Source organism: Metopolophium dirhodum, chromosome 1, assembly GCF_019925205.1.
Source record: "Metopolophium dirhodum isolate CAU chromosome 1, ASM1992520v1, whole genome shotgun sequence".
Classification (NCBI taxonomy): domain Eukaryota; kingdom Metazoa; phylum Arthropoda; class Insecta; order Hemiptera; family Aphididae; genus Metopolophium; species Metopolophium dirhodum.
In genome coordinates this window covers 152,877,156-152,890,362 of record NC_083560.1, presented here as the reverse complement: position 1 = coordinate 152,890,362, position 13,207 = coordinate 152,877,156, and the positions used below count along the sequence as shown (strand labels likewise).

The following is a 13,207-nucleotide window of genomic DNA, read 5'->3' as shown; positions in this document are numbered from 1 at the left end:
ATTTATAACTCTTGTTTGATCCACACACCACACATATAATTAATTATTGTGTTGTAATAGTATGAACTAAATTATGTATTGGTAACTAATAGAAATTTATAAAAATCCTTCATACTGTACCCAAAGTACACACATAGTAATTTAAAAATATCCAGTAGGAGAGGAAAAGGAAAATAAAATATAATTTTAAATGATATAGTCATGTTTTTGTCATAAATGTCATTATTTTATTGATCATCTGAAAAAAACATAACGAATAAACATAGAAAAATTTTTGTTGAGAAAAAATGTTCCTGTTAAAAACTCACTTCTTTTTTGGGTGTCTGCTATCGGTACCTGAAAATGATATGTTTGATTAGAATTATTAATTTCAAAAACTAAAGTATTTATATTATATCCTTACATCTTTTTGCCCCGGCAATATAGGAGACATCACTCATTTCCTGAAAATTATGTGTTCAATTAGAATTATCAATATCAAAAACTTAAATATATAAATATATCCTTACGACGTTTGGCGGTGGTGTCTCACTCGCAGTGACGTAGAGCTCCTGTAAATAATGTGTTTGATTAGACAAAACTTGAAGTTTTTTTAAATATATTATATACTAATATATCCCTTACGTTTGGCGGCTGCGGAGTTCCGGCGGTCGTCTGATTGAGGTCCTGAAAAATTTGTTTAATTAGATTTATAAATTTCAAAAACTTGATAATTATTTTTAATATATTAATATATCATTACGTTCGACGGCCTCCGAATTTCCGTCTGCCTACGGTCCTGAAAAATTTGTTTAATTAGATTTATCAATTTCGAAAACTTGAACGCTTTTTTTAAATATACTAAATATATATCCTTACCTTCTTCGGCCGCGGCGAGGCCGTCTTCATTAGACCGTCCTGAAAATAATTTGTTTAATTAGATTTTTTGATTTCGAAAACTTGAATGTCTTTTTAAATATACTAATATATCCTTACGCTTGACGACGGCCGCCGCCTACCACCATCACCACCCCTATTACCACCCCTCCGCCTACCACCATCACGACCCCTGCCACCGCCACCGCCCCTTTTGGACGGGCCACCTCTGGACTTGGCTACAATATAAATTACAATTATATACATAATATTAAGACTGTTATTAAGGAATATGTAAAGTAAACACTCACCGCAATCCCGGGACATATGCCCATGTTTTCCACAGTTATAACATTCTGAAACGGGTAGATATCATTTTAATCGTTTCTAATTGTATACAATATATATATATTAACCAATAATCTTATACAAATTTATGCTTACGTCGGTCGCGACCTCCACCGCTATCACCATCACCACCACCGGCCCCTTTCGATGGGCCACCTCTGGGCTTGGCTACAATATAAATTACAATTATATACATAATATACATAACAGTTATAACATTCTGAAACGGGTAGATAATATTTTAATCGTTTCTAATTTTATTATAAAATATAATATATATATTAACCAATGATCTTATACAAATTTATACTTACGTAGTTACGTCGAGCGCGGTCTTGCCCGTTGTCAATATAGACGGTGCAGCTCCGACTAATGTTGAAGACGCTCGTTCTAAATTTAAAAAGACAGTTGAAAAGAACAATTGATTGGTCTGCATTATTATGTTTGTGGCATTATAAAATATTCAGTTCGTCTAACGAAATGCATAATATGGTGCACACTAAAACTAAGCCAGGGTTCGAAAATTTATATGGTATAACAATATACATTACATTAATTGATAAATACGATCGGCGGTTACCGTGTTAAAGAACAATCTAAGAAATCTTAGAAAAATATTTAGTTTCACAGAAAGCATGTGTTGCAGACAAAACTAAGGCTCGATTTTCTTCGCAAATTTATATTATTATTTTATTATTAATTCATAAATACGATCCGCGTTGAGCGTGTTAAAAAACAATCTAATGTATCTTATTATACTCATTCGATTAAAGTCGATAAATAAAAAAAAAAATAGAGAATGTGTATAGTAAAACACTTATATTATTATTATAATAATATCAATTAATAAATTATTATATACGATTCGCGTTGAACGTGTTAAAAAAACAAGGCCCTGGTGTACGCTTGGCAATTGCCGTTAATGTTTTAGACTTTGTTACTCATTCTGAAGTTGACAAATAAAAAGCAATAAAGAAAGTGTATAGTAAAACAAACAATAAGTGATCTGTCGGTATTATTGTATATGTCGATGGTATGATAAAATATTAAATTCGTTGAACGGAAAGCATGTGTTACATTATATTGATTGATTCATACCTACGATCTGCGGTCAACGTTTCCAAAAGCAACAAATTAAATTAATAATACAATATTACATTGTATACTCACGTGTTTTCCGTTAGTCGATCACGGCTGTCGGATGTTTAATAACGGTTATAGTCGGACGTCGGCGCAGTCCATTGTCTTAGAACGGCGACAATAACAAGAGTCAAGGCAGGTAACCCACGTGGGTGACGATATCGCACGGCTGATTAATTAATTTATTGAATTAACATATTATATCGATATTTTATATTTTTATTATTCATTCGAACACAGCATTACACCTTACACTTTTGACCATCATTCTTTTTTTCATTTTTGCAAAAAATTTTCATATAGTCATAATAATGCCAGGGTAATATACGATTGCGAATGGAACGATTGCGAACGGATCTTTTCTGGTAACACGATTGCGAACGTTTTTACCTGCCTTTAATCATGCGGTGTTGTCAATAACAAATTTTTAAAATTTTTAAAATTTTAAAAATAATCATATAAGGATTTTCTGCTATTACGCCGGGCGATAAGATAGATAGGTACGATGTAGAATATCTATAATATTATATCTTTATTACCAACTGAATTCGTGTAGTCTGATAGTCGTGCAGTATTATTTGTAATTCAGTCGTATCGTGATCGTTTCGTTTCGTTCTCTTCAATATGGAAATTCAAATAATTATGTCCGAAAAAGGCAAGGAGTTGGTTCTCTTAAATAAATTTAAATACTGTTTTGTTAGAAAACGTAAAGATGGGTATATTAAATGGATCTGTACAAACAAAAATTGCACTGCAAATATTCTAACAACTGCAGATAAGAAGTCTCTACATCAGTCAACTGGTGAGCATAAACATTTAGTCAACAAAAAATTGAACGACAAATCTTGAGAGAGAATTGTAAGAGAAAAGCCGACGATAATATTTCTACCAGGCCATTAAAAATTATACGAAATGAATTAATTAAAAATAAGCCGACTGACATAATATATAGTGATATACAATCTGTGCGTAAAGCGATGTACGATAAGCGTCGTAAAATGTACCCTGTTTTTCCCATATCATTAAACGAAGCAATTTCTCAACTAAAACTGGTGGAATATAATTGTTGTTTATTTAACGGAGATCAATTTGTTTTTGTTCCGGAAAATGACGAATTTGTTTGTATAACTACAAAAGAAAATTTAAAATTTATGACAACACAAAATGAGTTTTTAGGAGATGGTACATTTGATTTCGCACCAAAATTTTTTTTACAACTTTATACCATACATTCTTACACAAATGGTTTTTATGTGCCTATTGTATATTTTTTTCTTGCAAATAAAACAAAAGAAACTTATTTGAATATGTGGAAATATCTTTTGGAACTATGTCAACGATTTTTTACTTTAACTTTCGATGTTCAAAAACTGCATTTGGATTTCGAATCTGGAGCTCATGAAGCTGCAAAAGAAATATTTCCGAACGTGATGATTGTAACATGCCGTTTTCATTTAGGCCAAGCTTGGTGGAGAAAGGTAATATTTAAAATCTAATCTTATTTATAAATTAATACTATTTACGACTTTGAAACATTTTTTTTAATAAAATAAAATATCTACAGATTAATGGAGATTCAAATTTGAGAAATGCATACAAAGATAAAAACAATGAATTAGGTCAATGGCTAAAATTATTTTTTGGCTTACCGTTTTTACCCAGTGACGAAATTGAAGATGCATTTTTAGCATTAATAGCCGAATGCCCCAGCCTAGAAGAAGGTCATGTTTTTACAGACTATTTAGTATCAACATATATTGAACCTGATTCATTATTTCCCCCATATCTTTGGGCACAACAACCCTCAGTAAATCCAAGGTATGATTTAAAAAAAATTTAAATTAAATTCTTGTTCCTTCCTACTTTAATTTTGAGTGTATTATTATGTATAATATTATTTTTTCATTCAGAACTCAGATCTATGTATGTATGTATTATTTTATTTATTTTTAAGTTTCTAACGTAAAATGAACACGTACATTTTGTAACAGTATTATTAATATTTATACAACGAAAACAGTTTTAATTAATCAACATTTTAAACATAACTTATTATTTTGTATAATTTTATTTTAGTTTGTAACGAAGAGTTGTTGTCTTAATTGTATTATTAATACCAATAGTTTATATTTAAAAAAAAAAAAATGTTTTAATTGAACTCCCGAACAAAACATATTCAGAAATATAAACTTGGCAACGTAGTCTATAAAAACGTTCGCAATCGTTCGTTTTTCGGCTAAAAAAACAAATTCTCTGATAAGCGTCATTCGTTCGCAATCGTGTTATAAAAAAGGTAAAACGTTCGCAATCGTGTTGTACCCATAATGCCATAGGATCATCACTCGAATTCATTGATACACACGCAAACATGGTTTTCAAACATTCCCGCCTTTGACAGAATACCGCAATAAGGGTTGGTCTTATCACCGACCGTTTATCTTCGGGTTGGGGGCAGTTGTCCGAAAAATGATAAGGCAGTATTCCTCTCGCTATCAGCGAATGACTTACAGTTGTAGGCGCAACTTTTAACAAGCCGACCCCGCATAACGTATCCCCAGATTACACGATACGGGAGACCTCGGGTCTAACATCATGTTGGTGCGCGGAAACGTTTATACATAATATTTCCAATATATAATACGCATGGAAATGTTTAATGTTTTTGTAGATCGTATTGGTTATTATAATATTATATGGGTTTGCTTATTATGTACCTAAAGTTTATTTACATATATACATGGTATACATAGTACCTATATACATTATACTGCATATATATAATTATCCGGATAACTGAGATGACTGACCTAGTGACCTGCTAGACACCCTAAAAAGATGGTGGCTATATGACTTGCATAGAAGCCCGAAATTTTTTAAATTTTTTTTCACGTAATTTATTACTTAATTTTGCGTTTTCTGCGACAGTAATGAACGCTGTCCACGATTCGACGCAGTCGGTATTGCATACCTGACGACGTGATCCGGCCGCCTCACATTGTCCGCTATCCGAGGAAGTTGGATAGCCTACCCTTATTACTACGGCGAACGTCAACCAAGGTAACTGACCTGCTAGACACTCAAAAAAAGACGGCGGCTGTATGATTTGCATGGACGCCCGAAATGTTTTTTATTTTTTATCACGTAATTTATTACTCAATTTAAAGTTTCTGCAGCACTAATGAACGTTGCATAGTGCATACCTGTTGCCGAGACATATAAGTCCAACGTCGAGGTAGGTGACTGACCTGCTAGACCCCAAATAAATCGAGGTGGATATACGATTAGTTGGACCGTCTGAATTATTTGAATTTTATTACTTAATTTGGCGTTATTGACGGCAGCTATCCGGTTAACTAATCCACCATCCTTATCAGTAATCCACTATTCTTATCATTAATCTAGAATCCTTATCAGTTATCAAAAATCCTTATCACTTATCCACCATCCTTGTCACAAATCCACTATTCTGATCATTAATCCAGAATCCTTATCCGTAATCAAAATTCCTTATCATTAATCCACTTTTCATATCAAAATCCACCGTTCTTATCATAAATCCAAAATCCTTACCTTTAATTTTTTTCACAGATCCTTATCCTTGAAAAAATCCATCATCATAATCACAAATCCACTTTTCTTATCATTATCCAAAATTCTTATCATTAATCCAACATCCTTATCATTAATCCACTTTTCTTATCAAAATTCACCGTTCTTATCATAAATCCAAAATCCTTATCACTAATTTTTTTGAAAATATAGATGATGGCAAATCTTGATATGTCAAAAACCAAAACTGATAAGTCATTATTTAAAAATAAACATGATGGCAAAACTTGATATGTTTACTACTACTACTAATATAGTTATTTGTTAGCTGATTTTAACTGTGTTAGTTTATTCTGTGGTGTTACTTTTTTTACAATGTTCAACTCAAGATCATCTTTTTTAAAATCTTTAAAAAGTGGGCACACAACAGAAACTAATGTAAACCCTGAAGTAAGTACAGCATAAATGAATCTATTTTAGTATTTTATAGTATAAATGAAAGTTAACAGTTAACATTATTAAAAATTTAATAATATTATAATATTATTGTAGAGATATTCCACTAGAAAAAAAGTAAAACCAGTATATTATAAAAATGATCATCACAAAGTGCATGAGTGGCTAAATTCCACACAAAATGAATTTCATCAGGTAAAATACAATTAATGCTGTTTTTTCATTTATTTGTAATAAGTTGTGTTAAAATTTTTTTTCAGAATAATTCATTACTAATTAATAGTAGTTCAGATGAGGATAATGATGATGATGTTTTGGACAAAACATATAACATCAATACAGAGCTGATATGCTCAGATTCAGAATCTGAACCTGGTACTGTTTGTTTTAAATAATATAAATAAATATAAATTATGCTGTATAAAATATTTTATTTTACCTATTTTAGTATGTCATAATACAAATGAATTTGAAGTGCACGATGACACAATATCTCCTGAAGAAGTACCAACCCTTTCTAATTTAGGTAAATATGATAAAATAGTATTAAAATATTTTTTCAAAAGTATATTATACTAATTTATACAATATTTTTTCATTATATTATTATAATTATTTATTTTTTACCATAAGATACTAATAACAGTCCCAAATCTGTAACTTTCAATAAAATTGATGATGACGATATTATTATAATATCTCCTGAAGATATACCAGCAGTTTTTAATTTAGGTAAATACATAATAATAAACTTTTTGAAAATAGATATTATATAATATTTAATTGTTTTCTTATGTTTTTAATTTTATTTTTACTATAAGAGAGCAATAATGGTCCTAACACTGAGAATACCTATGAAATAGATATCCATGATGAAAATATTATAACATTGTGTGAAGAACAACCACCAGTTTCTAATTTAGGTACACAAATAAAATTTCATTAAACTAATTAATTAAAAGTACATAATATTTTATTATTTTCTCTAGTTAATATTATTTATTTTTTAATTTATTGTATCACATAAAGGTAACAATGGTGTTAATACTGAAGTTATGGATGAAACAGACATACATGAACCACCAAAAAAGAAAAAAAGAATTGAACAGAAATATTTGAAAGATCATGGGATGGAGCATATCAATCGCAAAGGAGTAACAATTCCTCAAAATAAATTTAAGGAGTTAATTAATTGCTGTCGTAGAAAATGTGACAATATCTGTCCACCAGATAAACAAAAAATAATATTTGAAAGTTTTTATAAATTGGAAAAAGAAATTCAGTATCAAATTATGTCTTGTGGAATAACTTTGACTGACAAAAAAAGCACAAGACTAGGAAGAGGTGGTAAGTATGGAATAAGTCATGATCATTTAGTAACTGTTTTATATGTGATACAAATAGAAAATCAAAATATAACAGTATGTAAAAAGATGTTTCAAAGTGTGTATGGAGTAAATAGAGGTAAAATTGATTTACTGATACAGAAAAAAAAATTCAGTGATTCAGGTACATTACAACAGGTTGATAATCGTGGTCGCCATGAACCACATAATAAAATGACAGAAGAAAAAGAAGAAATGAGAAATCATATTGAAAAATATCCTAAATACCAGAGTCACTATTCTCGAAGGCACACAAATAAATTTTATCTTCAATGTCATTTAAATATTAAAAAGTTATATGAAGAATATAAACTAGAGAAAAATGGTAACAAATGTGGATCATATGATTTGTTTAAAGAAGTTTTTAATAAAACTGGTTATAAATTTAAAAAACCAAAACTGGATACATGTAAGACTTGTGATACTTTTGTACTACAGATTAAACAATGTAATGATAACCAACAAAAGATATTACTCCAACAACAACATGAATCCCATAAAAAACTCGCAGATTTAGGTTATATGCAAAAAAAAGAAGATAAAATTAATGCTTTAGCTTCTAACAATATTAGAGTTTTAGTATTTGATTTAGAACAAGTTCTAGATACTCCTGCTCTCTCTACAAATGTTTCATTCTACAAAAGGCTTTTGTCAACGTTTAACTTGACCATTAGAGATTGTTCTGAAAATGAAGGTACTGAATGTTATATGTGGCATGAGGCAATCGGAGGAAGAGGATCAAACGACATAGAATCTTGTCTTTACCAAAAAATATTAAATTTGCCCAATAATGTAACCCATATTATCACTTACTCTGACACATGTGGAGGACAAAACAGAAATATTAATATGGCTGCTATGTTAAGTCTAGTTACTGCAAGTTCTTCAACGTTGCAAATAATTGACCAAACATGTTTACTGCCAGGCCACACTCACTTGGAGTGTGATGTAGATCATGCGAAAATAGAAAGAGCGAAAAAATTTTCAGACATTCCTATAATGATACCAAGAGATTGGTATCAATTTGTTAGAACGGTAAAAGGAAAGAAACCATTTAAAGTAATTGAAATGAAACAAGAGCAGTTTTTTTCATTTTCAAATTTAGTAAGCACTTCACTGACTAAAAAAACAGTAGATACTGATGGGAATAAAGTAAATTGGTTTCATATAAGGTGGATTCGATATGAAAAAGTTTATGGTGAGTTGCAGTTTAAGTATAGCCTCGATCCAGAAGAACCATTTAGAGTGTTAGATCTTACACAACGTGGTAAAAGAGGAAGGCCAAAAAATATAACATCATTATATTCCATAGCGTTAACCAATTGTTATAAAAGTCCTTTACCTATCAACCCAAAAAAAAAAACAAGATTTGTTAAGTTTATTGCCGCTGATACATGAAGACTGCCATAGCTTCTACCAAAACTTAAAAACGTCCAAAGAAGCTGCTGAACTGCCTTCAATCAATAGTGATTTTTCATCAGATGAAGGCTAAAATTATAATAATATATTACTAATTAAAACCATAAGTTGTTTTATTTTTTACTTTTATTGTATTTTATTTAAAATTTTTAACTCATTGTTATTTTGTTAAGTTTTATAAAAGGCTAATTTCATTTTTTTTATTTATTGACCAAGATTTAAAAGATCAATTTTATGTTTTTACATTTATTTAATGAACTTTGTTGTTTTATTCTAAAATTGTTTTGAATGCTATAATGCTGTGTTTTAAAAAAGGTTACTTTTATAATTTTTATTTTGTTGATATGTTGAAAATTTAAAAAAATAAATGTTGGCAAAAAATGATATGTCTTTATTTTCTACTTAAAAACTTTTTGAACAATAATTTATTTATTATAGCTTAATATTTTAATTCATGAAAGGTTATTGATTACAATGATAAATGAATAAAGGCATTTCATATCAAATTGTATTTTTTATTCCATTCTAAACCTTTAAACTCGTTTTTCCGAAAGTTTACAAAATGTACATATCAGCTTCTGCCATAATACCACAGATTTATAAGACAATTTACAATTTTTGAGTATTTAATTATTTATTTATTGTGATAAAACATGATTATAAAACAAAATCTAATTTCCTAGGGGTAAGTGCCATTTCATCAATAATTGCATCCACGTTGATGGGTATGTCCCGATGAATGGACATCAATGCCAGTCCAATTAGCCTATCCTAAATACAAAACAAATTACAAATATAGTAATGTTATAACTTTTATAATAAATATTTCTTAAATACATTACTTCATTCATAGTTGATCTTAAATAACTTTTCAACCTTTTTAAGGTTGAAAATGATCTTTCTGGAGTGGCTGTAGATACTGGCAATGTACAAAATATTTTAATCAAAAAATGTATGTTTGGAAAATCTGTCTTCGAACAGTTCATAAGTGCTTCTAATCCAGTTTTGGTATTGACATCTCCGTTGCTTATTTTAACTTTCCATATTTTTAATTCTACAAAAGAATTATCCTTTTCAACTGGTTGTATATAAAACTCAACTAATTTCTCAAATGCCAATCTTTCTTCATCAGTAAAAGATGAACTAAACAAACATTCAAAACCTATAACATATAAAATAAAACATCTTCAATTCTTGTTTTAACATGAAAATATTTTTACGCTAGAGAAACTTCTAAAAATTATATATCCAATACATTATAGTTTAATTAATCATATTGTGTAATTATTTATTTATATAGTTTTCTGCTAGCCGCTAGGAACTAGATACTAAATACTGATTACTGATTACTGATTAGAGTTTTGAGATAAACTTAGATAACAAAAAATAGCTTTACCTTCAAAAACATTTTTATGATTTAAAAATCTAGAAGTTAGTTGGCAGATAAAATTATCTATAAACGGCACAAACACTGTAACTCTGTAATACTCTTCTACCGAAGATACTTGGGGATTTGCTCTATTTATTTGTTTTCCAGCAGTGCGTTTCTTTGATATTTCAGTGCCAATAACATCTGCCAAATTCTATTTCAATATTGTAAGTTTATTTATTATTATGTATACCCTACATTGAATTACTTTAATTAAAACTCAAATTACTTACTTTTACTTTTTCAAATAAAATTTGAAATTCTTTTTCAGCATTTTCTCTAATTTCTTTTAAAGACTGAAGTAATGTTTTTATAATATTTATAGTGTGCTTTAAATCTATTCGTTCTTTTTGTAATTGTTTGCATACAGGTAGTCCAAAGGCAAAAAAAATCTAAAATATGTTTATTATTTAGGTAATTAGGTGCAGAAGCAGTACATATTTATTTAAATTTTCAATTAAGAATGTACCTTAGTAACATATAATGAAATAAGGAACTCTGAATCCAATGCACTTTTTAATAGGACTTCAGCATCTACAGAAGACGGTACACCCCACGTAGAAGAAATGTTTTCAAGTGTTTTAATCACAAATGGTAATAATTCAACAAAATCATTCAATGATTCGTATTTCTGTACCCATCTTGTTGCACATTGCCTTTTCAGTGTCCTAGCGTTAGAACTAGGTATGGAGTCACTATTTTCAATTTTGTTGATGAATTCATTTTTTCTTATTGGTGTGTTGAAAAATACATAAAGCCGTTCAACGATTCCCAAACAATTTCTAACAGATTTTATATCACTGGATGTACATACTGCTAAATTGAAAGAATGTGCAGAGCAATGAATGTATAGTGCCTTTGGATAGCTATCTCTAATTACAGCTTGGACACCATTGAATTTCCCTGCCATGTTACTGGCCCCATCATAGCCTTGGCCATACAAGTGTTCACAATCAATACCGCAAGCATTTAAACCTGAAATAAAAATTAAAACATATCATAACTTTAAATAGTCAACAATGATTTATAATAATTTATACTACCAATAATTACCATCTAATATAGATGAAGCTAAACTTGAACCAGTCAAACTGTTTATTTCAAAAAATTGAAGAAAATCTTCATGTAATATATCATCATTATCCACATAACGCACGCTTATTGATAATTGTTCCTTCGTAGCTACATCAGTCGTTTCATCAGCTAAGATTGAGAAGCATTTTGAAGAATTTACTTTATCAACAATCTGTTTGAGAATAATTTTATTGCACGCCTCAATAATTTGGTTTTGAATTATAGGACTTGTATATTTGTTCCTTTTACCACAACCTTCCAACATATTTTTTAAATGTTCATCGCCTATTGCTCGATATTTTAAAATGGCACGAAATTTACCTTCTCTTGAATTTATATCTGTTGATTATTGAAATAAATCATCATGGGAGCAGCACCATGGACAGAATCTACATTTGTTTGGACTTCAATAATATCACATTCATTCTCATGTTCATTAGACAACTTGTCCCATGAAAATATATTTATAATAAAATGATACAGATGTGGTATTAATAAACATTAACAAATACAAATCTAAACTAACTACATGTTATAAAACCAAGGTTGGGTTTTGTGACCAGTCAATTGACATTATGCCTACACTAAATAAAACATTTAGATAAATAATAACAAAAGTAAAACTTACCAAATTTAACGAAGTAGTAGAGGTAATACTTTTTGACACAAAGCATAATTTTTTTTGATTCGGGTGGCTAGCTGATGCCTTTAACTCAGCATTTCTTTTGAGTCGAAGTTTCTCCGCTCCTCCCTTAACTTTTTTTTTGTTTGTATTCATTGTCAAAAATGAATAGATTTATGTTTTAAAACTATGATTTTCAAAACTAATAATTACTGTCATAAAAATAACTACACACACTAGTACACTACACAGGCACACAGCACAGAACTACCTACTCAGCTGACTGCTGAGTTTCAACTACACAAGGTAATTTACTAAGTCTTAGTCTATAGGCCGATAAATTATTTATTTTACATTAGCGGTGTTGCTGACTGTCTTTTAGGGAAAACCCGTGATTTTTATTTTTATAATAGACAACATGAACAGCTACGTATTACCACGAGCTGGTCATTACGGTTTATTTACAAACTGTCGGAGGCGACGGAGGCCATCGAATGAAGTAAAGGCCCGCATTATCTAAATTAAAATAAGTGATATACTGATATCTACAAAATTTATCGATTTGTAAAAATACATTTACTATTGTCTATACGACTATACTCTATCGTATATAAACCTAATGTTCTTGTCCAGTAACTTTTCTGTAATCTGTTACTATAAATACCGTATTATAAGTAAGGTATATTTAGTTTAAATTATAAGCGTGCTGTTTTTATCTTTCACCACTTACATAATATCCAAATAATCCAATAACAAAAAATATACAATAAATACACAGAGCGGCCCAGTGGGCATTTGCCCACCTGCCCACCGGCCCAGTCCGCCCCTGTCTATGACTAGACAATACAATTTGATTTGACTAGCAAATGTTTCATAACTGTACCAGTACACTGATATTTGATATTTATGTAAATTATTATGGAATCAAAT

The 13,207-nt window shown here is 29.8% G+C and overlaps 2 protein-coding genes across 2 annotated transcripts; both read right to left on the bottom strand.

The window, feature by feature from the left end:
- Positions 1-234: 234 nt before the first annotated feature.
- On the bottom strand, positions 235-2,623 carry LOC132933404 (uncharacterized). Its single transcript, XM_060999696.1, has 8 exons — positions 2,590-2,623; positions 1,300-1,371; positions 1,167-1,211; positions 999-1,094; positions 859-897; positions 610-666; positions 309-336; positions 235-238 (listed from the first exon to the last, which is right to left on the bottom strand). Exons 1-8 carry the CDS (start codon positions 2,621-2,623, stop codon positions 235-237), a joined length of 375 nt encoding a protein of 124 aa, XP_060855679.1.
- Positions 2,624-9,809: 7,186 nt separating this feature from the next.
- Positions 9,810-12,433, bottom strand: LOC132933403 (zinc finger MYM-type protein 1-like). The gene is made up of 8 exons (XM_060999695.1): positions 12,284-12,433; positions 11,635-11,827; positions 11,333-11,556; positions 11,051-11,212; positions 10,815-10,973; positions 10,549-10,735; positions 9,995-10,314; positions 9,810-9,923 (listed from the first exon to the last, which is right to left on the bottom strand). The coding sequence occupies exons 1-8, from the start codon at positions 12,431-12,433 to the stop codon at positions 9,810-9,812; spliced, it is 1,509 nt and encodes a 502-aa protein (XP_060855678.1).
- Positions 12,434-13,207: the final 774 nt, after the last annotated feature.